General features: G+C 42.0%; 1 protein-coding gene across 3 annotated transcripts in view; it reads left to right on the top strand.

Annotated features, from left to right (window-relative positions):
• plekhs1.2 (pleckstrin homology domain containing S1, tandem duplicate 2) overlaps positions 1 to 26,415 on the top strand; it is a 69,782-nt gene that overhangs the window by 12,125 nt on the left and 31,242 nt on the right. For all 3 annotated transcript variants that reach the window (XM_039742367.1, XM_039742357.1, XM_039742370.1), the window contains 3 exons: positions 3,053 to 3,151; positions 5,497 to 5,595; positions 8,555 to 8,653. In XM_039742367.1, coding sequence (XP_039598301.1) covers positions 3,053 to 3,151; positions 5,497 to 5,595; positions 8,555 to 8,653 — 297 coding nt within the window. The remainder of the gene's footprint in view (positions 1 to 3,052; positions 3,152 to 5,496; positions 5,596 to 8,554; positions 8,654 to 26,415) is intronic.

Genomic DNA, 26,415 nt, shown 5'->3' with positions numbered 1-26,415 from the left:
CGTGCTTCATGAGAAGGAATGGCTTATCACTAAGATGCCGCACGACCATTTCGCAGTGTCTACCAGACGCATATGTAGAAAAGTTACTAGCTTTCCAAAAATACGTTGTTCAGTTGAGGCAGCAGAAAACGTATTTAATGGGGCAAATTGGTAATGCTGATCAAATGACAGTTTATTTTGAGAACCCCTCAAACACTACTGTTAATGCAGTCGGAGACAAGAGTGTCCCAGTACGCACGGGAGGCAGAGAGAAGCAGCGGTGTACCGTGATGTTGATGATTCTTGCAGATGGAAAGAAACTACCGCCGTACATAATATTTAAAAGGAGATCCTGGGATCATCGTCAGACCTCAAAAAAATGGTTGGATGGACAATGATCTTGTAATCGATTGGTTGAAATGTGTGTGGCAACGTCAGCCGGGCAGTCTCCTGAAAATGCCAAACATTTTGGTCATGGACAGCTTTCGTGGCCATTTAACTGAAGTGTTAAAGAAAGACTGAAAGATAGGAAAACAGATCAAGTGATAATTCCTGAAGGCATGACTTCGCTCCTCCAACTTCAAGATGTCTGCATCAATCACCATTTAAGGCTCATGTTTCAAGAATGTATACCGAATGGGCTGCAACAGTGGTACACGACACAATGCCAACTGGCAAAATGAAAGCCCCAACATTGATACAGATGTGTGCCTGGATCATCGCTGCTTGGAAGCTTATTCCAGAGGATTTGGTTGTGAAAAGCTTCAAAAAGTGCAGCATATCCAACAGAATCGATGGAAGGCTAAGACGACGTCTTATAGGGAAGTGACGATGTCAGTAGCGGTGGCGAATCCGAATCCAGCAGCAAATCGGAAGATGATGATTAAACTGGAATAGTCTGGTGAGCACAATAATTTTCCACTTGCCGTTATAGTCCTTTACCAATTGTCTCTATATGGTTCTTTCTTTTCTCGTTTCACAGAGCTATTTGTCATTCCCACCTTTCGCAGCATGGTGTGACAAACACTGAACTTTCTACAGTAGGGGTACTGCTTACAGTGAGTACTCCAATACAATACACTGTATCATGTGCAGAAAGAATTAAACAAGACGTAATTATTCTTCATTACAGTTATTCACGTCGGTGTCTTACTCCAACCTCACCTGCTTCCTATAAAATCACAACGCATGTCGCACACGGGGCAAAAAATTTTTTCGTGATTTTATTTGTAAAACCTAGCGTGCACTTCTTACACGAGTGTGTGTGGTACACGAGTAAATACGGTATTATATCCTGACAAGCATGGGTTGAAACACTTAAGATCTGAGATAGGCAATGTGAATCAATCGGCAAAATGAAGTCAAGGTCTGCTTGCAAGGAATCTTTTCTTTATTTTAAAAGAAGTTTGATCACCCTTTAAACTCCTTAGTGTTACATTTTATTCCAAAAAAACATAAAAAAAGTTGCATTCTTTTGGCATGAAAAATTACATTTTTATTAAATCTAAAAAGTATAATAATGATATAAATAATAATAGTAATCCATCCGTCTTCCAACCCATTGAATCTAAACACAGGGTCACGGGGGTCTGCTGGAGCCAATCACAGGGCACAAGGCAGGAACCAATCCTGGGCAGGGTGCCAACCCACCGCAGGACACACACACTAGGGACAATTTAGAATCGCCAATCCACCTAACCTGCATGTCTTTGGGCTGTGGGAGGAAAGCAGAGTACCCGGAGGAAACCTACGCAGACATGGGGAGAACATGCAAACTCCACACTAGGAGGACCCGGGAAGCGAACCAGCAGCGTTACCACTGCGCCACCATGCCACCCTAATAATAGTAATGATGAATAAAAATAATACTGTACTGTGAAATGAACAATACTGTAATAACAGAAATAATAATAACAGTAATTTAGATGATCCGCTGTAGCAACCCCTAACGGGAGCAGCCGAAAGAAGAAGAAGAATAACAATAATAATAACACTACTAATGATGCCAAAACAGTATATAATCTCAAAATGAGTCCTTTGTGTGGTAAATCTTAAATCACGATGAAAGACACAATCCAATGTCACCATCAGGACAATAATAGCGTGTTTCTTTTTGGATTTTCTTTCCAGATTTATCCGTTTTTGAACAGGTATGAGTTGGATTCAGTTTGTTTTCTGCTGGAGTATATAATCAATGAAATCTCTACCAATAAGATGCTCTGGATTTATTCGCTATGTGCTGGGTCGACCGTGTCTCTTTAGTGTTAGGGTGGACGGTGGATTTGCGGCAATGATTTGTTCTACAAGCTGGCATGTAAAGTTTGCAGGAAATACAGTTTTGCCAGCTTTTTGTTTGTATAACATGAATACATTCCAAATGCACTGTTCCACCAGATGATGAAACGTCTGTTTGTAGTACAGTATTTCTTTTGTTGCCTCCATATAAAGGGATAGAAAGTAAATTCTTGATCTGCACAATCTACGCCACCCATCGTGCTATTGTAGTCGACCACAGCATAAGGCTTTGTAACCTGCTTGTTGCCTTTTGCATGAACATTTATTGTAGCTGCATTATGTACAGTGCTAAGAAGACAGACATCTCTATTAGAGACCTTCACATCTCAGCTTGATGCCATTTTGGACAATCTAGGGGAATGGGATGGATGGGCTTGTTGGGCTGAATGACCTGTTTGTGTCACAATTTTTCTAATGTTCTACCAGTAATACACCATTAAGAATTAAGACTTTCTAACCCCATGAGCATTTCTCTGCTTCTTATTTTGATGTTATTGAAGTCTATATTTTGTGTTATAAGGTTTAAACTTCAAATCCTTACACATGTAACACAGTAAGCTGACACTAAATAAGATAAAAGCAACCACTTTTAATGTAAGAGTTTTCTCTATTTTTCTTCTTTTTGCTTTTTCTTTCTTCTTGAAAACATCACTATGTAAATTACTTTTTACTTATCTTAACTACATGGTTCAATGCCTGGAAACCTCCTAGATTTCAGCCCTGCATTAGTAAAGATTTCTATATGGTTTGTGTTTATTGTATGTCTTTGTGTTTCTAGGTGGCTGCGTCTTCATCCAAGCCAGTGCCTTACCCCAGGTCTCTGTTCACGGACACCACCTCGGTGGAGCCTCCACAGTTCCGGAGACCTCAACTACCGGTATCTCATTGAATTTTCTTTTCTAAACTTAAATCTGTGCATTTCATGAGTATGGACATATTTAATGAAGAGACTGAAAGTTGTTCTATCGCTTTGACAGCTCACATTTAACTTAAGGTGCTTTTTTATTGATTTGTTTTACTTTTATTGCCAACATCAGACTGAGTCAGCCATCATTAGGTTCTCCATTTATGCCCTAAGCATTGTTTTTGTGGCAGTATGAATTTTTATGATAAAAGAAGAATAAATTGAGACGGTTGATTTTATTCAGTGGTCTTTAATTTGAATCACAATATTCTGAACAGTCAATAAATTATTCATTTTCCAAACCTTCTTATGTTAATACAGGGCTATGTGGGAAGTCAATTCTTGATCCGCATGATCTACGCCACCCATTGTGCTATTGTAGTCGACCACAGCACAAGGCTTCATAACCTGCTTGTTGCCTTTTGCATGAACAGTGAATGTAGTTGCATTATGTACAGTACTATGAAGACAAGCATCTTTTTTCTCCTTCCATTTCAGTGCATGCACTTTACCCTTTTGCCAAACTACCAGAGCACCTCACTGTAATTTAGCTCTGCCAAAATCTTCAGGCATTCCACTATGGTTAGGACGCACTGTTTTGGAAATGTCTGCTATGGTAAAATAAGAGCAGAAGCCAGCCATGGAATTAAATAATGGGTTTAATTAAAAAGATTCAGCTTCTAATTAGAAATTGGTTGGAGTTTGAAGCCCTGACTTAGCTTCTCATCTGTTAGCTCACTTCACATTTCATTTATGTTTGGGTGCCATTTAAGGAGAAAATAAAGCAATTCAAGGATCTAAATCTTCATAAACAAGTCAATTAAAATGAAGGGAAAAGAAATTAATTAGCAGCGAAAAAACAGGTCGCTAAAGGAATGGCTTAGAATGGAACCTGCAGCCATAGCTGTGCTCCAGGACTGAACCTGGTGACCCCTGCACTAGATGAACAATACAGAACAAAAGATAAAAACTTAAAGCAAAGTTGACTTCATCACATCCAGAAGAACCTCATTTATCCTCATTTATTATTTTTTAGAAGAATCTTTTCAGTGGTGAGGTAAATGAATTAAATAAAAGTGCAAGTGGAAGAAAGAGGAGTCGGGGTTGAGCAAAGAGAGGATGCTGCTGGAGGAGTCACACATGTCCTGAAAGGAGTGTAAATGGGAAAAGGAGAAGAAGACTCAGACTTGTGATAGTATTAAGGGTGGCCATTTGTCATGCTGGTGGAATTTTCTGTGCTCATAACAGCAGGGAAGTTTTAGTTAGGCCTGCTAAGTTAAAGAAACTGCATGTGTTTTTGAATCTTCAAATCTCTATTAGAGACCTTCACAATTTGATGCCATTTTGGACAATCTAGGCCAGGGGTCCTCAATCACGGTCCCGGAGAGCCGCAGTGGCTGCAGGTTTTTGCTCTAACCCAGTTGCTTAATAAAAAGCACTTATTGCTAAAGTAACACTTCTGCTTCACTTTAGTGATTTTCAGCCCTTATTGCTCAATTTTGTCTTAAACAGCTATTTTAATTGCTCCTTATTATCAATAACATGCAAATGACAAGAGAGAGCAGCATTTCTCCATTTAGCGTATTTACATTTACACCTGTGTGTATTTATCTGTACTATTGGGTTTAATTAAATACTTGGGAAAAAAATGAAGAGAAAAAAGTGAAGGACTGAGAATTACTCGTCCATTTTAGCCTTCAAATCATTTGCATGATAGAAAGGGAAAGAAAATCTAGGATATGAGAATGACCTGACATAGCAGAGTTAATTTAATTTCATAGCTTGTTAGTGCTTTATTGGCAAGAATTGCTTTCTAATTAAGCAACCAGGTCAGAACAAAAGCCTGCAGCCACTGCGGCTCTCCAGGACTGGGATTGAGGACCCCTGATCTAGGGGAATGGGATGGACGGGCTTGTTACAGTATGCTGAATGACCTGTTCGTGTCACAGTTTTTCTAATGTTCTAATAAAAATACACCATTAAGAGCCAAATTTCTAACCCCATGAGCATTTCTCTGCTTCTTATTTTGATGTTAATGAAATCTACATTTGTGTTATAAGGTTTAAACTACAAATTCTTGCACATGTAACACAGGAAAATGACACTAAATAAGATAAAAGCAACCACTTTTAATGTAAGAGTTTTCTCTATTTTTCTTCTTTTTGCTTTGTCTTTCTTCTTGAAAACATCACTATGTAAATTACTTTTTACTTATCTTAACTACATGGTTCAATGCCTGGAAACCTCCTAGATTTCAGCCCTGCATTAGTAAAGATTTCTATATGGTTTGTGTTTATTGTATGTCTTTGTGTTTCCAGGTGGCTGCGTCTTCATCCAAGCCAGTGCCTTACCCCAGGTCTCTGTTCATGGACACCACCTCGGTGGAGCCTCCACAGTTCCGGGGACCTCAACTACCGGTATCTCATTGAATTTTCGTTTCTAAACTTAATTCTGTGCATTTCATGAGTATGGACATATTTAATGAAGAGACTGAAAGTTTTTCTATCACTTTGACAGCTCACATTTAACTTAAGGTGCTTTTTAATTGATTTGTTTTACTTTTATTGCCAACGTCAGACTGAGTCAGCCATCATTAGGTTCTCCATTTATGCCCTAAGCATTGTTTTTTGTGGCAGTATGAATTTTTATGATAAAAGAAGAATAAATTGAGACGGTTGATTTTAGGGCGGCACGGTGGTGCAGTGAGTAGCGCTGCTGCCTCGCAGCTAGGAGACCCCGGGTTCGATTCCCGGGTCCTCCCTGCGTGGAGTTTGCATGTTCTCCCCGTGTCTGCGTAGGTTTCTTCCCACAGTCCAAAGACATGCAGGTTAGGTGCATTGGCGATCCTAAATTGTCCCGTGTGTGTGTGCGCGCCCTGCGGTGGGCTGGTGCCCTGCCTAGGGTTTGTTTCCTGCCTTGCGCCCTGTGTTGGCAGGGATTGGCTCCAGCAGACCCCCATGACCCTGTAGTTGTGATATAGCGGGTTGGATGATGAATGGATGGGTTGATTTTATTCAGTGGTCTTTAATTTGAATCACAATATTCTGAACAGTCATTAAATTATTCATTTTCCAAACCTTCTTCTTATGTTAATACAGGGCTATGTGGGAAGTCAATTCTTGATCAGCATGGTCTACGCCACCCATTGTGCTATTGTAGTCGACCACAGCACAAGGCTTTGTAACCTTCTTGTTGCCTTTTGCATGAACAGTGATTGTAGTTGCATTATGTACAATGCTATGAAGACAAACATCTTTTTTCTCCTTCCATTTCAGTGCAAGCACTTTACCATTTTGCCAAACTACCAGAGCACCTCACTGTAATTTAGCTCTGCCAAAATCTTCAGGCAAGGCCCTACAGTTAGGACGCACTGTTTTGAAAATGTCTGGTATCCTTATATATAATTTGATACTATCCATATGTATGATGTTCACGTCAATACCCCGTATGTACGTTGTTCGTGTCAATACCTCGACTCAATACAAGTTAGAACCATGCAATGGGACTCTGCCTCTGTAGTTAGAACGTAACGTGGCAAACGCGGACGCAGTATTGAATGATTGGCTAAGAATGTTCAAATGCTTCAGTGACGCTGCTGGACGGCCGAGTATAGTAAGTCGGTGTTGGTTCGAGCAGATAACAGTAAGTGCGGTTGGTTTTTGGAACGTTGGTTTGGTGGAGCGTACTTTCCAGGACTAACATCGTCGACTGACTTAAAACCTTTGACAACTCCGGAACTGTAAGTAATTTAGAACGTATCACCATTTACTTGGAACATCGAAATCATTCTCTGGGCAGTTCGGTTTTGGCATCCGTCCTTCTGACATCTGTTGGCAAACTGAGTAATGACGGCTGAGTATTAACAACGGTCATTGTTTAAATTTTAGCCGATCTCAGATCTAAAGTGACCACGCCAACATAATTATTACTTCGACTCTGATTAGAGTTGTAAAATACGGTTTGCTTTGAAAATTTGTTTGCCGGAACAAATCAAATGAGGTGCGCCGAAGAGCTGAGTTCACATCTCGCAGCCCCGTTTAAACAGGAAGCTCTTCATTATATCAGCCGAAAAGGTCTTTTAAGCACAAATCAGTGCCATGATAACAAAATCATTTCAAGGACTTAAAAAAACAAATAATTCTTTGCAGAGAAAGTATGGATTTCACAAACGTAGAATTTGTAGCCCGATTCGATCGGGCTCCCAGTCGCTAGTGGTAAAATAAGAGCAGAAGCAAGCCATGGAATTAAATAACGGGTTTAATTAACAAGATTCAGCTTCTAATTAGAAATTGGTTGGAGTTTGAAGCCCTGACTTAGCTTCTCATCTGTTAGCTCGCTTCACATTTCATTTCTGCTTGGGTGCCATTTAAGGAAAAAATAAAGCAATTCAAGGATTTACACGTAAATCTTAATAAACAAGTCAATTGAAATGAAGGGAAAAGAAATTAATTAGCAGCAAAAAAAACAGGTCGCTAAAGGAATGGGTAAGAATGGAAACCTGCAGCCATAGCTGTGCTCCAGGACTGAACCTGGTGACCCCTGCAGTGCACTAGATGAACAAAACAGAACAAAAGATAAAAACTTAAAGCAAAGTTGACTTCATCACATCCAGAAGAACCTCATTTATCCTCATTTATCATTTTGTAGAAGAATCTTTCCAGTGGTGAGGTAAATGAATTAAATAAAAGTGCAATGGAAGAAAGAGGAGTCGGGGTTGAGCAAAGAGAGGATGCTGCTGGAGGAGTCACACATGTCCTGAAAGGAGTGTAAATGGGAAAAGGAGAAGAAGACTCAGACTTGTGATAGTATTAAGGGTGGCCATTTGTCATGCTGGTGGAATTTTCTGTGCTCATAACAGCAGGGAAGTTTTAGTTAGGCCTGCTAAGTTAAAGAAACTGCATGTGTTTTTGAATCTTCAAATCTCTATTAGAGACCTTCACATCTCAACTTGATGCCATTTTGGACAATCTAGGGGAATGGGATGGACGGGCTTGTTGGGCTGAATGACCTGTTTGTGTCACAGTTTTTCTAATGTTCTAATAAAAATACACCGTTAAGAGCCGAATTTCTAACCCCATGAGCATTTCTCTGCTTCCATATCCATATTTTGTGTTATAAGGTTTAAACTACAAATCCTTACACATGTAACACAGGAATCTGAACTAAATAAGATAAAAGCAACCACTTTTAATGTAAGAGTTTTCTCTATTTTTCTTCTTTTTGCTTTGTCTTTCTTCTTGAAAACATCACTATGTAAATTACTTTTTACTTATCTTAACTACATAGTTCAATGCCTAGAAACCTCCTAGATTTCCGCCCTGCATTAGTAAAGATTTCTATATGGTTTGTGTTTATTTTATGTCTTTGTGTTTCTAGGTGGCTGCGTCTTCATCCAAGCCAGTGCCTTACCCCAGGTCTCTGTTCACGGACACCACCTCGGTGGAGCCTCCTCAGTTCCGGGGACCTCAACTACCGGTATCTCATTGAATTTTCGTTTCTAAACTTAATTCTGTGCATTTCATGAGTATGGACATATTTAATGAAGAGACTGAAAGTTTTTCTATCACTTTGACAGGTCACATTTAACTTAAGGTGCTTTTTTATTGATTTGTTTTACTTTTATTGCCAACATCAGACTGAGTCAGCCATCATTAGGTTCTCCATTATGCCCTAAGCATTGTTTTTGTGGCAGTATGAATTTTTATGATAAAAGAAGAATAAATTGAGAAGGTTGATTTTATTCAGTGGTCTTTAATTTGAATCACATTATTCTGAGCAGTCATTAAATTATTCATTTTCCAAACCTTACAATTTTAATACAGGATGATGTGGGCCTGGAGCCCATTGCAGCACAAGGCATCAATCAGTTCGGGATTGGACGCTAGTAATTCTCAGTGCATCCACACATACATACACACGCACACATACACACTCAGACAACTTACAGATAGTAGTCAACCAAGCTGGTGCATCTCTAGGCTGTGGGGAAAAATTGTGCAGTCCATGAGAACATGGAGAAACGTGGGAAACATTTTACAGACCCAAGACAGGACTCGGTGAGGTAGGAGCACTAACCACTGCACAATCGTGCAAGCCACTTGATCAGGTCCTACAAGCTCAATGTGCGTGCTTCAATGTTTGGTGAATGGTTCGATGTGTTGAAGCAAAATGCTGATATACAAATGCATTCATAGTGCTTTTATATTCAAGTGCCGCCTATTCCCCATCATAATGACACCATCCATCCATCCTCTTCCGGTTATCCAAGGTCGGGTAGCGGGGGCAGCAGCTTGATCAGAGATGCCCAGACTTCCCTCTCCTCTGCTATTTCTTCTAGCTCTTCCAGGGGAATCCCAAGGCATTCCCAGGCCAGCTGAGAGACATAGTCCCTCCAGTGTGTCCTGGGTCTTCCCTGGGGCCTCCTCCCAGTTGGACGTGCCAGGGAGGTGTCCAGGAGGCATCCTGATCAGATGGCCGAGCCACCTCATCTGACTCCTTTTGATGCGGAGAAGCAGCAGCTCTACTCTGAGCACCTCCCGGATGACTGAGCTTCTCACCCTATCTTTAAGGGAAACCCCAGGCACCGTGCGGAGGAAACTCATTTCAGCCGCTTGTATTCGCGATCTTGTTCTTTTGGTCACTACCCATAGCTCATGACCATAGGTGAGAGTAGGAACATAGATCGACTGGTAAATTGAGAGCTTTGCCTTACAGATCAGCTCCTTTTTCACCACGACAGACCGATGCAGAGCCCACATCACTGCAGACGCCGCACCGATCCGCCTGTCGATCTCATGCTCCATTCTTCCGTCACTCGTGAACAAGACCCCAAGATACTTTAACTTTAATCTCGCTCCCAACCCTGAGAGGGCACTCCACCCTTTTCCGGCTGAGGACCATGGTCTCGGATTTGGAGGTGCTGATTCCCATCCCAGCCGCTTCAAACTCAGCTGCGAACAAATTCAGAGAGAGCTGAAGATCACGGCCTGATGAAGCAAACAGGACAACATCATCTGCAAAAAGCAATGACCCAATCCTGAGTCCACCAAACTGGACCCCCTCAACACCCTGGCTGCACCTACAAATTCTGTCCATAAAAGTTATGAACAGAATCGGTGACAAAGGGCAGCCCTGGCGGAGTCCAACTCTCACTGGAAACGGGTTTGACTTACTACCGGCAATGCGGACCAAGCTCTGACACTGGTTGTACAGGGACCGAACAGCTCTTATCAGGGGGTCCAGTACCCCATACTCCCGGAGCAGCCCCCACAGGATTCCCCGAGGGACACGGTCGAACGCCTTTTCCAAGTCCACAAGACACATGTAGACTGGTTGGGCAAACTCCCATGCACCCTCCAGGATCCTGCTAAGGGTGTAGAGCTGGTCCACTGTTCCACGACCAGGATGAAAACCACACTGTTCCTCCTGAATCCGAGGTTCGACTATCCGATGGACCCTCCTCTCCAGGACCCCCGAATAGACTTTTCCAGGGAGGCTGAGGAGTGTGATCCCTCTGTAGTTGGAACACACCCTCCGGTCCCCTTTCTTAAAGAGGGGGACCACCACCCCGGTCTGCCAATCCAGAGGCACTGGCCCCGATGTCCATGAGATGTTGCAGAGACATGTCAACCAGGACAGTCCTACAACATCCAGAGCCTTGAGGAACTCCAGGCGTATCACATCCACCCCCAGGGCCCTGCCACCAAGGAGTTTTTTAACCACCTCGGTGACCTCAGTCCCAGAGATTGGGGAGCCCACCTCCAAGTCCCCAGGCTCTGCTTCCTCATTGGAAGGCATGTTAGTGGGATTGAGGAGGTCTTCGAAGTACTCCCCCCACCGACCCACAACATCCCAAGTCGAGGTCAGCAGCACACCATCTGAGAAGGGAGTCTCTGCAGAACAACATGGGCGTTCCCCAAGCAGTATGGGCGGGTTTCAAGCATCCAATCAGAGAATGTAATGGGCGTTCCCCAAGCTGTATGGGCTGGTTTTAAGCATCCAATCATCGTTAAACCTTTTTTTCAGTGACAAAAAACACAGAAACTGGAACGCAACCTGCAAAATTCAACTTTAACGGCTTGGTTCCGACACTAACTTTCAATATTTAAAATGCAATGAGCTGAGATGTGTAATGTGCCTGCTTTGCTCTGCATTAAGCGGTACTGTTCAATTTATAACCACACACATCCACACGTGATCTCCTGCTGAGCACGCTTTTTTTTAATCAACCTACCATTCTTCCGGATGTCAATGTCAGATACGCTGCACATTACATTTATTCTCGTCACTGTGTTATGTGTACATTCTGTCTACCTCCCCATCCCCTTAGCACAGTAACATGACTGTACAATACCTATATTTTTTTGTCCAATATATATTTATATTCTGCTACAATATTCAAATGAATGCGTATTTAGCTCCTATATAATATTCTGTCTCCGTGCAATGCTCATGCACTTTACCTTTTATACGATTATTCATGTGTAGATATTCCACAAACCTAACACCAGCTTTTAAAACAAAAGGCTCCCTCACTCGAGGACATTGCCAACACCCGGTACCATAGCAGAGCAAAGAACATCATCAAGGACACGTCTCATCCCGGTCATCAACACTTCGAACCTCTGCCCTCACGAAAATGTAACGTCAATCAAAATACACACTAACAGGCTGGCGAACAGCTTATTTCAAAAAGAATTCCAGTCGTTCAATAATAACTTTGAACGTCTTTAATATCCATACTCATAAATCTTGTTTATAATACATGTACTGGCTGCTGTAATCTGGCACTCATTACACCGTACACTTTTAAGCACTTTATATTTTTATCTTTTACATGATTGTCAATTTTACTAACTTTTACCTGCCTTGGTTGTGGTTTATATGTTTTTTTCATGCCAAGTCTTGTGCTGTATGATTTCAATGTTTAATTCAACTGAGATGGGGACTTGCAGTGTCATTGTATACAGTAAAAGGGGGTCCAACCCGCTACTAGCAAGGCGCACAGTGACGAGAATAAATGTAATGTGCAGCGTATCTGACATTGACATCGGGAAGAATGGTAGATTGATTAAAAAAAGCGTGCTCAGCAGGAGATCGCATGTGGATGTGTGTGGTTATAAATTGGAACTGTACCGCGTAATACAGAGCAAAGCAGGCACATTGCACCGGGTCATGTACTGCATCCAATCCACCGCCATTGTTTCTGCATGCATCCAGACTAAGATTCTTTTTCCGGTATGATAAGAAGTCCCGTCACACAGCCAATCAGATACTTAACTTGAAATCCGCCCAGTTGTCGTTTTAGCCAATCAGAAACTCCAATGGAACCCGCCTACTCCGCTTGAAATCCACCCAGTGTTTGTTTTAGCCAGTCAGAACAACGCTTTGAAACCGCCCACTGTAATACACTTCCAGTACTTGAAATCTGCCCACTCAGGTCAGTGTTCTTTAGAGACTAGTACTTGCACCATCCCCAACATATACAGTGTTGACACTGCACTGCTCCACCCTACTGAGACGCCGGACGGTGGACTAGAATCTCCTCGAAGCCGTCCAAAAGTCGTTCTCCATGGCCTCCCCAAACTCCTCCCACGCCTCAGTTTTTGCGTCAGCAACCACCAAAGCCGCATTCCGCTTGGCCTGCCTGTACCTATCAGCTGCCTCCAGAGTCCCACAGGACAAAAGGGTCTGTAAGGACTCCTTCTTCAGCTTGACGGTATGCCTTACCACCAGTGTCCACCAACGGGTTCGGGATTGCCGCCACGACAGGCACCGACCACCTTACGGGCACAGCTCCGGTCAGCCGCCTCAACAATAGAGGCACGGAACGTGGCCCATTCGGACTCGATGTCCCCCACCTCCCTCGGGACGTGATTGAAGTTCTGCGGGAGGTGTGAGTTGAAGCTACTTCTGACAGAAGACTCTGCCAGACGTTCCCAGCAGACCCTCACAACACATTTGGGCCTACCAGGCTTGACCGGCATCCTCCCCCACCATCGAAGCCTACTCACCACCAGGTGGTGATCAGTTGACAGCTCCACCTCTCTCTTCACCCGAGTGTCCAAGACCTGTGGCTGCAAGTCCGATGACACGACCCCAAAGTCGATCATCGAACTTAGGCCTAGGGTGTCGTGGTGCCAAGTACACATATGAACACCCCTATGCTTGAACATGGTGTTCGTTATGGACAACCCATGATGAGCACAGAAGTCCAATAACAAAACACCGCTCAGGTTCAGATCGGGGGGGCCATTCCTCCCAATCACGCCCTTCCAGGTCTCACTGTCATTGCACACGAAGTCTCCCAGCAGAACGAGGAAGTCCCCAGAAGGTATGCCCTCTAGCACCCCCTCCAGGGACTCCAAAAAGGGTGGGTACTCCAAACTGCCATTCGGCACATACACACAAACAACAGTTAGGACCCGTCCCCCCACCCAAAGGCGGAGGGAGGCTACCCTCTCGTCCACCGGGGTAAAACCCAATGAGCAGGCTCCAAGTCGGGGGGCAATAAGTATACCCACACCTGCTCGGTGCCTGTCACCGGGGGCAACTCCAGAGTAGTAGAGAGTCCAGCCCCTCTCAAGAAGATTGGTTTCGGAGTCCAAGCTGTGCGTCAAAGTGAGCCCGACTATCTAGCCGGAACATCTCGACCTCACACACTAGCTCAGGCTCCTTCCCTTTCAGAGAGATGACATTCCACGTCCCTAGAGCCAGCTTCTTTAGCCGAGGATTGAACAGCCAAGGTCACCGCCTCTGGCCACCACCCAACACACACTGCACCCGACGTCCTTGGCCCCTCCCATAGGTGGTGAGCCCATGGAAAGGGGGACCCACGTTGTCTCTTTGGGCTGTGCCCAGCCGAGGGAAATCATCGTCCAAGGTTTTTGATCTTCATAGGAGGTTTGGTTGAACCGCTCTTTGTCTCATCCCTCATCTAGGACCAGTTTGCCTTGGCTTGACCCTACCAGGGGCATAAAGCCCTGGACAACAGAGCTCCTAGGATCATTGGGACACGCAAACCCTTCCACCACGATAAGGTGGCGGTTCGAGGAGGACGTCATAATGACACAATATATTTAATCTCAAAATTTCCACTTTAATCATATAGTTTATTTTGTCATTAAAGGAGACCGTCGTAAATGTCATCTTAAAACCAACCCAGTTGTTATTCGTTATGTGCTTCTGGGGCTTCCTCCTGATCTAACAGCAGCAGCAAGCAGCAACTGCCACACGGAACACATTGCATTTATGATATTCTAGCTTTCTGCACATTTAGAATCCTTAGATTTATACATGATATCAATTTTAGGATGAAATGCATTAAAGTATATACAGTATATTACATTTTACAGATAAGTCATTAATTTAAATAATCAATACTGTTAATAAACACACATGTAGGGGCGGCATGGTGAAGGAGCAGTAATGCTGCTGTCTCGCAGGGTGTCATATCCCTTGTGTTCCCTGCCTGGTGTTTCCATGTTTTCCTGGTGGGTTTCAACAGTGTGCTCCGGCTTCTTTCCAAAAACATGAAGGTTTGGGGATTTGATGTTAGTGTATGTGTTTGTTTGAATTCACCTTGTGTAAATTGTTGTTTCACGCCGATGCTTGCTGGAATGGCCACATCCCTGGATTGATGGATGTCGTCATTATATATCCATCCTTTTCAGAGATATTGTGGCAAAGTGTCCTCGGAATTTAATAGATGTTTCAGGCAATTCACAACACAAAGGAGCTGAACGTTTTCTAATCATGATGATGTCTCACACTGCCACCTGCTGGAATCTTCCAGATTTACATAAAGTACGTACACTGCTAGTGTGGCCTAAGACTCCACCCAGGTATGACTGTCACTGTAGCTTATTTCTTACATCCTTGATCTATCTAGCTGGGAAAAGAACTATTTTTCTGGCTGCTGGCAGCACAAGTAGAACAAAACGTACAGCCATGAAAACAGGCTTAATAAGTTTGAATCTATAAATATTATTATTAGTGACATAAAATAAAAGAAATTACACATGTTGTAATTAATACCAGAAGCCATTATGAAGGCCAACAGAATGTTAAGTTATGTAGTTTCCTGATGTCAAGGGAGGTTAAATCTAAGCTTTACAACACACTGGTGAGGCCTAATCTGGAGTACTGTATGCAGTTTTGGTCTCTGGGCACTACACGAAAAAGGCAAGAGAAGAGCAACTAGAATGCAGGGGATGAGTCATGAAGAAAGACAGAGAGAGAGAGTTGAACCTTTTTGATTTAAGAGGTGACATTTATTTATTTTTTTTAAATAGCGAGAGGAATTAGTATGGTGGATTGAGACTGTTACTTTAAATGAGTTCATCAAGAACTGGGGACACAGTTGGCAACTTGCTAAGGGTAAGTTTTGCACAAAAATGTAGAGAGCCATAGACACAAATTAGTTACCAAGTAGTGCAGTGGCCAGTAGGACATTAGGAACCTTCAAGACCTGATTTTGTTGTTATTTTATAGGGATAGGTTGGATAGGATTGGCGAGCTTTGTTGGGCTGAATTGCCTGTTCGCGTCAATATTTTATCTAATGTTTCTAATGTTTTAAAGATGCACAAGGAGTAGAAGCACAGAATTTCGACTTTGTGCTGTCTGTTTTGAGGCCAGAGATGGCAATTGGCACATCCAAAAGGTTGGACAGGAAGGTAAAGAGAATGCAGGGGTGAACGAAAATAGCCTTTCTCCAATCAATAATTGTTTCCAAAAAATTTATTTCATTTTTATAGCTATCCAAAAGCTTGAATTGATATGATACTGGTGAAAATAAAATTTATTATCCCGCTCTGTACAAAATTTAGTTTCACAGTTATTTAACACTGTTGGATGGTTTTGGACATCTGAGAATGTCCTGAATGATCATTTCAGGACATTTTTAATAAATATGGATCTTTTATGCACATATACATTTTTTATCATAAGGAATCTGAAGTTGGTGTTAATTTTTGAATTCAGTAAGTAATTAAAGTGATTAAAATCTATTTGCCCAGTTCCAGCACCATTTTGTTTACTCTAGGATTTGGCCATTTTGCAAGCCCCATCAATAGAGTGCAACAGGTTTGCAAAATGTTTATGCAACAGGTTAAAAGAACAGCTCTGGCATTTATTTCCAAACATTTTAGATGGAAACTACTTTTTGTTAGCACCTCTCTGTTTATAAGTTTCTCTTGTTAAGGATTCTCTGGAGTATTGTGTGCAGTTCTGGTCAGCACACTACAAAAAACACAAAGCAGCACTTGGAGCTGCGCAGAGGAGAGCAACCAAGTGTATTCCAGTACTTACATACATGGCATACTTTGACTGACTTAGAGAACTAAACTTGTTTAGTCTCAAGAAGGAGACTGCATTGGGGACGTAATTCAGGTCTTCAAAATACTCAAAGGGATTGATCAAGATCCAGCAGAATTCTTTCAACTTAACAGTGAATCATGTATTTGAGAACACCAGTGGAAATTAAAGGGAAGCACATTTAGGACAGAAGCCAGGAAGCATTTATTTATGCAAAGAGTTGTGGAGATCCAGAACAAACTACAGTGGAACCTCGGTTTACAAGTAACTTGGTTTACGAGTGTTTATCAAGTCAAAATTTATTAAAACATTTAGCTCGTCTTGCAAAACGAGCGATGTCTTGCAATACGAGTAGTATTGATACACTTTGTCTGCTGAGCGTCATGTGATTACAACTGAGCTGATGGTTCTTCTCTCTCTCGCGCGTGTCTCTCTCTCCTTATCTCTCTCGGTTTCGTGCGCGTCTCTCTCTCGCACGTCTCTCTCTCTCCTTATCTCTCTCGGTTTCGTGCGCGTCTCTCTCTCGCGCGTCTCTCTGTCTCTCTCTTCCTCTCTCTCTTCTTTTGAGGGCAATCGTCTCCTATTCTCCGTCTGAGTCCGTGTGCCTCACTCATATAGTCCACATCTGTACGAGCGTATACTGTTTACTGCAGCATTGTGACTGTGTGTGTGTGTGTGTGTTTGTGTGTGCGCGCGCGCACGTGTGTGCTGTGAAGTGCGAGTCCCCGTCTTGCGCCCCAAAACACGAAGCTGAGTCTCAGTACTTTAACAACACCAGCTTTTTTCAGCTTGAAACAGCAACAGCGCAGTTATTTATTGTAGCGGGATCTTTATAATGTTCCTTGTATGACCAATTGACGACAAGCGCTTATAGCATGTCCGCGATCTTTTCGGATACGCTTATACGGTGAACTGCTACAGCGCTGGGAGACTGCGATTGCTTTGGGACACTCTTCCGCGTTGCGTGGAATCCCACAAGAGTTTAGAAACTCACTCACACCAGCCATAATTCTTTTTAAAGGTAAAGTGCAGGTTAATTTGTTTTATGTATCTTTACTTTATATTTTGTATTAATCATTTTTATATGAATAGTTTTGGGTTGTGGAACAAATCATCTGAGTTTCCATTATTTCTTATGGGGAAATTTACTTTGATATACGAGTGCTTTGGACTGCGAGCACGTTTCCGGAACGAATTATGCTCGCAAACCGAGGTTCCACTGTACTTCCATTGAAGCAGAAACCTTTAAAACCTTTAAGAAGTATCCAAATAAGATTTTGGGACATTAGGTAAACAAACAAGTCCAATAGATTAAATGGTCTCCTCGTGTTTGTCAAATTCCTTACATTTCTATGATCTTTTGGCTTTGAAAGTTTAACTACAATTTTTGAATCATGTTTTAGTTACAACAACAATATCTTTATATTCCCAGTCACTACTTTTTTTTATGTTTTGACTATGTTTAATCTCCTTGTCCAACACCTTTTTAAAATTGCTATCTCTCCACTTCTACAAGAACAGTTTATGCATGGGTGCCACCATTTGAATAGATGGTGCTAAGATGTGGTTCCAGATTGCTTGGCCAAGTCCCCTTGAAGTCATCTCATGTTATATCATCCATGATTGATACCCGAGATTTCTTCTATGTGAATTACCAATCAAGACTTGTAGCAAGGGCGGCACGGTGGCGCAGTGGTAGTGCTGCTGCCTCGCAGTTAGGAGACCCGGGTTCGCTTCCCAGGTCCTCCCTGCGTGGAGTTTGCATGTTCTCCCCGTGTCTGCGTGGGTTTCCTCCGGGCGCTCCGGTTTCCTCCCACAATCCAAAGACATGCAGGTTAGGTGGATTGGTGATTCTAAATTGGCCCTAGTGTGTGCTTGGTGTTTGTGTGTGTCCTGCGGTGGGTTGGCACCCTGCCCAGGATTGGTTCCTGCCTTGTGCCCTGTGTTGGTTGGGATTGGCTCCAGCAGACCCCCGTGACCCTGTTTGGATTCAGCGGGTTAGACAATGGATGGATGGATGGACGGACTTGTAGCGAGTCTTATTTGACTAAGATTTTGCCTAGCATTCTGGTGCCTAATTTTCTTGATCTTCTGTTTTCGACTCTTGCTACATTTAAGATTATGATCCGTCTCCTGATTCTTTTCCGCCAGCCTCTCATTGTAGCATGGACAATTGAATTTAAAAACGCTGATGTGATTTGACTGTGCTACGATACTATGACATTTTTAGGGGATTTTTTATTTCCCATCCTTTTTCCTTGTGTGTGCGATGACATTGTACGCCCTGCTCATGTAACGTGTGTCATAATAGCATTGCAGCACCTGTGTGTAAAAATTACAAAATGCTGTCACTCATGAAACCAAAATAATGGCATGAAAAGTAATAATCCATCCATCCATCCATTATCCAAACTGCTAAATCCTAACTACAGGGTCACGGGAGTCTGCTGGAGCCAATCCCAGCCAAACAGGGTGGATGGCAGGCAACAAACCCCGGGCAGGGCGCCAGCCCACCGCAGGAAAAGTAATAATATAAATTCAAATTAAAAAGTGAGATTATTTCAGAAGTTTCTCGAATGAATAATAACCAAAATACACTTCTAAACTGGGACATAAATTCTTCACAATTGTACAATTTCAGATTCATATAAAAGATCGCTGCTATTGGGTCTTAGTGTCCACTTTGTTCAGCGAAGCCCTGCTGTTCACCTCTGTGCCGAAGGCTCAACTGAACGAATCTGCAGAAAAAGGCGTCTCTAGACATGGACATCTTTAACCAGATTAATGGCATTACAGGGTGTGATAATGATATTTGATTATAATTGATCCTGCAGCACAGTTTGTTGGTTTCAAGTCAATTGTTCAGAAAGACAATTTATACAGAACATAAAAGCTTACTTTAATTTGAAAATCTGCCATTTTTAATTATGATATATTAAAAACTTTACTTACATAAATGTACAACTCTGTCATTTCTTAAATACTTTAGAAAACACATTTCCTGCAGACTGACGATAAATGGAAGATGCTGAATGATTCTTTGTGAGTAATATATTTCTGTTCTTCACTTGATGCCATTAATTTCTTTGTAACTAAATACAAACAAGAAAGACTGTTAGCCATGCAACACAGAAGTAAGACTTAACTGTTGTGCTCTGTTAAGGTTTTTATGGAGGCCCGAGTGTTAGTCATTTGTTCAGTTTGGCATGAACCTGAGTGTTAGAAGAAAGGTCAGGTACCAAGCCGTTTTAATGAGCCCTCACATCTCAAGCAGATAATTACAGAGAAGCTGCATTAGCTCTTTCTTAACAGAAGTCCCTTAATGACCTAGAGGGAGGTTGACTGCTGAGTGGATGTGTCTGGAGGTGCTGGCTAGAAGAATCGCAGCAGACGTATCTGGAAAAGATCAAATGAAGATGAATATTTCATAGAAACTGATTTCAGTGGTAAAAATGACATCATGCCTAGGGCTATATCTCACTTCACATCTTCTGGCTAAAATATTCCAGGCTCACAAAACAGGTGACACTCATTGCAGCTGTGTTGTTCCCTCAGGTTGTGATTTTGGAGAGCTTCCATTGCCTTTACATAAAGAGCATCTGTTTTGTGTCTCCTGCAATATCCATAAACTAAAGTGCCTTTCTTGTATTTACCCAAGCACTATCACTGTACAGCTGCTTAGTGCATTACAGGGTGTGTACCGCCTTTATTAAAGATGCAATGCTGAAAAAAAAGAGAGAGATTTTAATAAAATATTTTACTTGTAGAAGAGACCACACTGAGGTTTTATTTTCATTTACAAATCACCAAAATCCAGTCAAGCAGTTATTTAATTTAGAAGAAAGTTATTGATAGTTCTGAAGTCAAATGTTTACATCCATGGGGTATTTTCCTGGTAAATATAGAGAAATGCAATTTAAAAAATAAAGATTAAAAAACATTAAGTCTGTTCGTTTCATCTTTTCACTGATTATTGTCAATCTTCTTGCAACCAGTTCCAGCTGCAGAGCAGCATCGGTTTCAATTATTACAATTCTAAGAATTACACTCCTATTACTCTGAGCAGAACCAAACTGAAGTGATGGACAAAAAGGTATTGCCTTTTGCCAATTTGGACAGCCAACCTAAATAATCAACAGCGCAGTTCATCAGGAATATTAATGAGTAAAACAGGCAAGTTATGATTCTCATATAGTTATCTGAATCTGACATTAAAATATGTTTTGCAGACCTTTTTGTAACTGCAAAACATGAAACGCGCCAAAAAAGAGTGTTTCGGAAATTTTTGATTTTTTTTTCCCCGGCAGAAAACTGATTCCTAAAGCATCACTTCTGTGTTTACCTGTGTTGTTTTCTGAAACTGCATAAGGCAGCTGTAAAGTGATAGTGTTTGGGTAAATACAAGAAAGGCACTTTAGTTTATGGATATTGCTTGTCAGGGATGCCAGGGGCGACGACCCGGCCGGGACGCCCTGAAGGACTGGAAGAGGGTCTACGCCCGCCCTGGATCACGTGGGGGCCGCCACCCTGGTTGCTTTGGGAGCCACAGGTAGAGGGCTTGGAAGCCCAACCCTGTAGGGGCCCGTGGTCACCGCCAGGGGGCGCCCCAATGCCTTGGGACCCTGGTGTGGCGGAAGTGCTGGGGGGAAGAGAAGCAGGGACACCCGGAGAGCTCCCGGGAGAACAGCCGGCACCTCCACCACACTGGGGCGTGTCAGCGGGAGATTGCCGGGGAACACCTGGAGCACATCCGGGTGCGGATAAAAGGGGCCGCCTCCCTTCATTCGAGGCTGGAGTCAGGTGGAAGTAGGACGAAGCAAGAGGAGAGTGTGGAGGCGGCCAGAAAAAAGGTGTGTGTGGCCAGGACTTTGGGGACTTGGGGTGTGTGCACTTTGAATTGTAAATAGTTGTAAAATAAACGTGTGGTGGTGACTTTACAACATGTCTGCCTGTCTGTGTCCAGGCCATTTCCACATGCTATACACAAACCAGATGCTCTTTATGTAAAGGCAATGGAAGCTATCACCATGAAGGAGTGCAGTACGTTTTTTAAAAATGTACCATGCTTCTTATTATCTATGAAGACAATGCTGTGCACATTATTAGGTTTCCTCCACAGAAAAACTCACTACATCCAAAGCTGCTACTGCTAACCCCTTGCTAACATCTTTATTTGAAAACTAACAGTGTCAGATCAGGGGGAAGTATGAATGTGAGTGAGAGAATAAAAGTGAATAAAACAAAAAAAAACACTAACTTTTACAAGTACCCTAAATTTACACTGGCTGTTACAGACAAAAATCAAATGTATGTTTTTATTACATAATAGTAATAATATTAGCTGCTCACTACTCAAAATATTAAGAGCATGGAGAACAAAGGCTCAAACCAGTGACCTCTTAATTATGAGACAACGGTTCTTACCTCTGCACCAGCCAAGCAAATGACATTAGTATCGATTGATATTTGGGCTTCAGTTTTTACACATTGACAGCAACATGTGAACTGAACAATTTCTTTATTGTTCTTGAATAAAAGAACAATTGTTTTGTTATACCTTTTGTGAAAGTGTTTAGATAGATAGATAGATAGATAGATAGATAGATAGATAGATAGATAGATAGATAGATAGATAGATAGATAGATAGATAGATAGATAGATAGATAGATAGATTATTTACCCTATACAATTTCAGACACCTAACTCCAAGATACACAGACTGCAGCTCTGAGAATTTTTTGTCTGACTTCAAATGCCTCGATGCGGGATGAGTGAGCAGGCTGCCTGCTGCCAGTGCTGATTGACACATTTGCAAAACAAAGGCACTGACAAGGAGGTGTGAGGGAATTTAAGATGGCCTGCATTACGAATGTTTTCATAGGCTTCATGGATTCTAGTGTTAATTTAGACCCCATAAAAGCTGAAAAATTATTTATTGTTTCTGGTTTCATTATTATTACTATTATTATTTGCTTATTTGGCTGACACCTTTATCCGGAGCAACTTACAATATTTGAGAAATTATATAAGATGGCAGTGCAGTTAAAGTACTATCTAAAGTTTTTTATAAAACAAAGGGAAGACTTTGATAAAGAATAATGTGCTCAAGCAATCCCTGTTCAAAAATTCCTGGTATTGATTTAAATTTAATGTTACATATGAATCTTGAGAACTCCTGTAAATTTGGTACATTGAGGTCTTGTGTTTTGACTAAGCCAACATCAGACTTCACTTATGTAATGTCCCAAAAAATCTCTGACACTATATTTAAGATCCAGGCAGGAATAACAGGCAGTCTTTTGTATACTTGGGTATGATGAACTAGCTTTAAATATATAAAGAGAGAGATAGAAAGAGGATTTGCAGAACGTTATTGTCTGCGCTCTGTTGTTAGCATTGCTTTGCCCACTGAGTGCAAGTCAAGAATCCACTTTGGACTTTGTTTAGTGGGAACTAAGCTTAACATGTCAAATGTGTCATGCTAAGAGGGTGAATTCAGGTGGTCCAATGTCATAAATCAGGGTAAGAATCTTTTCATTTCCATAAAGCAGAGACAAAGTCGGAACATAGCAGTAGTTAAAAAAACTCGGGTGAGCAAAAGTAATGAAAGGAGGAATACAAAAGCAAAGAACAAAAAAACTAACAAGCAAAACACAAGAAAATGTAAGCCTTTGTTTACAAAGAAAAACAAAATGTTTGACCATCCACCAAAGGGTTTGATACTATTTTAATATGCCCCGTCACATGATTGACATATGGTCTGTGCGACTTATCAACACAACCAGATGCACAGAGTCAGGAGAAAGCAGCAAGTGGATTGGGGGCTCTGAGTAGTGTTCACATTCTTTTACTGGTGATGTGAACTTCACTGAGACATTAAAACGTTGGATAAATGAAATGTTGTGTCAATCTGTCCTCATACAGGGGTGTTACAGAGAAAGAATGGTGTCTCTTCAGGGGAGAACCCACTGTTTCTAACAATAACAGTAATGTCGAGTCAATGATAAATGATGGCTTGTTTCTGGCCACTGTACAAGAAAATCTGGTGAGTAACTTTTTGCAGCTGCTACTAGAAATTACAGAATTCTGTATTCTCAAATCATGCACTCAGAAGATCTATGGTCTAAAACAATCACCAGTTTCAGATTTATATACAAGCAAATTTTTTGGAAATTTTAGTTTTCTCCTATTGCTTTTGGATATTTTTGATTTGTAAATTGTTACCTCCAGTCAGAATGCTAGAGATTTTCGAAGTCATTTGTGCTATAAAATACAACATATAAACCAGAAGGTAATCATTGTTGTAGACAGGGTGGTTAATATTACAGCAAAAACATAATATTAACTTCATCTTCTTTTGGCTGCTTCTGTTAGGGGTCATAGCAGATCATCCTTTTCCATATCTTCCTGTCCTCTGCGTCTTGCTCCGTTACATCCACCATCTTCATATCCTCTCTCACCACATCCATAAACCTGCACTTCCTCTTTTCCTCTTATTTGGCAGCTCCATCATTAACATCCTTATCCCAACTTCCCCATCTCTCCTCTGTACATGTCCAAAACCAATACAGTCTCGCTTCTCTGACTTTGTCTCTCAACCATCCAGCCTTAGTTGACCCTCTAATATACTCATTTCTAATCCTGTCCATCCTTGTCACACCCAATGCACATCTTATAGTCTTTAACTCTGCCACCTCCAGCTCTCTCTCCTGTCTTTTTGTCAATGCCACCGTCTCCATAGCTGGTCTCACTACCATCTTGTAGACCTTCCCCTTCATTCTTGATAGCATCTATCTGTCACAAATCACTCCTGACACTCTTCACCGTTCACTCCAACCTGACTGCATTCTCTTCTTGACCTTTTCCACACTCCTCGTAATTATGTATTGTTGACGACCAAGTATTTAAACTTTCCCACCTTCTCCAACTCTACTCCTTGCATCCACACCATTCCTCTGACCTGCCTTTCATTCACACACATGTATTCTGTCTTGTTCCTACTGACCTTCATTCCTCTCCTCTCTAGAGCATATCTCCACCTTTTCAGGGTCTCCTCAACCTGCTCACTACTCTTGCTACAGATCACAATGTCATCCTCAAACATTATAGTCCATGGGGACTCCTGTCTAATCTCGTCTGTCAACCTATCCATCACCGTTGCAAACAAGAGCTGATCCCTGATGTAATCCCTCCACTACCTTCAATGCATCCTGTCACTCCTATCCTGTCAGACCTCACCACTGTCACTCATCCTTCGCACATATCCTGTACCACTCTTGCATACTTCTATGCCACTCCCAACTTCCTCATATAGTATCACAACTCCTCTTTATACACTCTGCTTCTCTATGTCCACAAAGACACAATGCAACTCCTTTTCGAGTTCTCTAAACTTCTCCATCAACACCGACAAAACAAACATTGCATCTGTAGTGCTCTTTCCCAGCATTAAACTATACTACTGCTCACTAATCTTCACCTCCCTTCTTAACCTAGCTTCCAATACTCTATCCCATAACTTAATGCTGTGGCTTATCAGTGTTATCCCTCTGTAGTTACTACAGTTCTGCACATCTCTTTTATTCCTAAAAATCAGTCCCAGTGCGCTACTTCTCCACTCTCCAGTCATCCTCTCACTTTCCAAAATTGCACTAAAGAATTGAGTTAAAAACTCCACTGCCATATCTGCTAAATACATCCATGCTTCCACATGTGTGTCTTCTGGACCAGCAGTCTTTCCATTCTTCATCCTCTTCATAGCTGTTCTTACTTCCCCCTTGCTAATCCGTTGCACTTCCTGATTCATTATCTCCTCAACATCCAACCTTCTCTCTCTCTCTCTATCTCTCTGTCTTTATTCATCAGCCTCTCAAAGTACTCTTTCCATCTGTTCAACACATTCTCCTCACTTGAGAGCATGTTTCCTTCTTTATCCTTTATCACCCTAACCTGCTGCACATCTTTCCTTAAATCCTCTGTCTAGCCAATCGGTACAGGTCCTTTTCTCCCTCCTTAGTGTCCATCCTTTAATACAGCTCACCATATGCCTTTTCTTTAGCCTTCACCACCTCTCTCTTCATCTTATGCATTGTCTCCTTGTTTTTCTGTCTACTTTTTGCATCTCTCTGTCTATCACATTTCGTCTACGACAACCTTTTCCTCTGTATACTCTGTGTACTTCCCCATTCCACCATCAGGTTTCCTTATCCTCCTTCCTCTGTCCAGATGTCACACCAAACTCCCTTCTTGCTGCCAACCCTACTATTCTGCTGTAGTTGCCCAGCTGTCTGGTAACTCTTCACTGTCTTACCTACTCTCTGAACTCAAACTTACAGTCTTCCTTTTTCAAATTCTACCATTTGATCCTTGGCTCTGCCCTCACTCTCCTCCTCTTCTTGATCTCCAATGTCATCCTACAGACCAACATTCTATGCTGTCTAGCTGCGCTTTCCCCTGCCACCACTTTATAGTCTCCTTCAGACAGACTGACCCTCCTGCATAGGATATAATCCACCTGTTTGCATCTCCCTCCACTCTTGTACTTCCCTCTTTTTAAAATACGTACTCACCGCAGTCATGTTCATCCTTTTTGCAAAATCCACTACCATCTTACCTTTTCCATTCCTCTTCTTGACACCATACCTACCCATCACCTCCTCATCTTCTCTGTTCCCTTCATTAACATATCTGTTGAAATCTGCTCCAATCACCACTCATTCTCCCTTGGGTAAACTCTCCACCACTTCACCCTACCCACTCTAGAAATCTTCTTTCTCATCCATTGCACACCCAACTTGCTGGGCACATGCACTAACAAACTTCACCATCAAACCTTCAATTTCCTGCTTCATAATCATCACTGTCTGACACTCTGTTCACCTCTTAAACACTCTTGACACACTGTTCCTTCAGCATAACCCC

Source organism: Polypterus senegalus, chromosome 1 (assembly GCF_016835505.1).
Source record: "Polypterus senegalus isolate Bchr_013 chromosome 1, ASM1683550v1, whole genome shotgun sequence".
Classification (NCBI taxonomy): domain Eukaryota; kingdom Metazoa; phylum Chordata; class Cladistia; order Polypteriformes; family Polypteridae; genus Polypterus; species Polypterus senegalus.
Note: the sequence above shows the minus strand (reverse complement) of the source record. Positions and strands in the feature narration are given on the sequence as shown.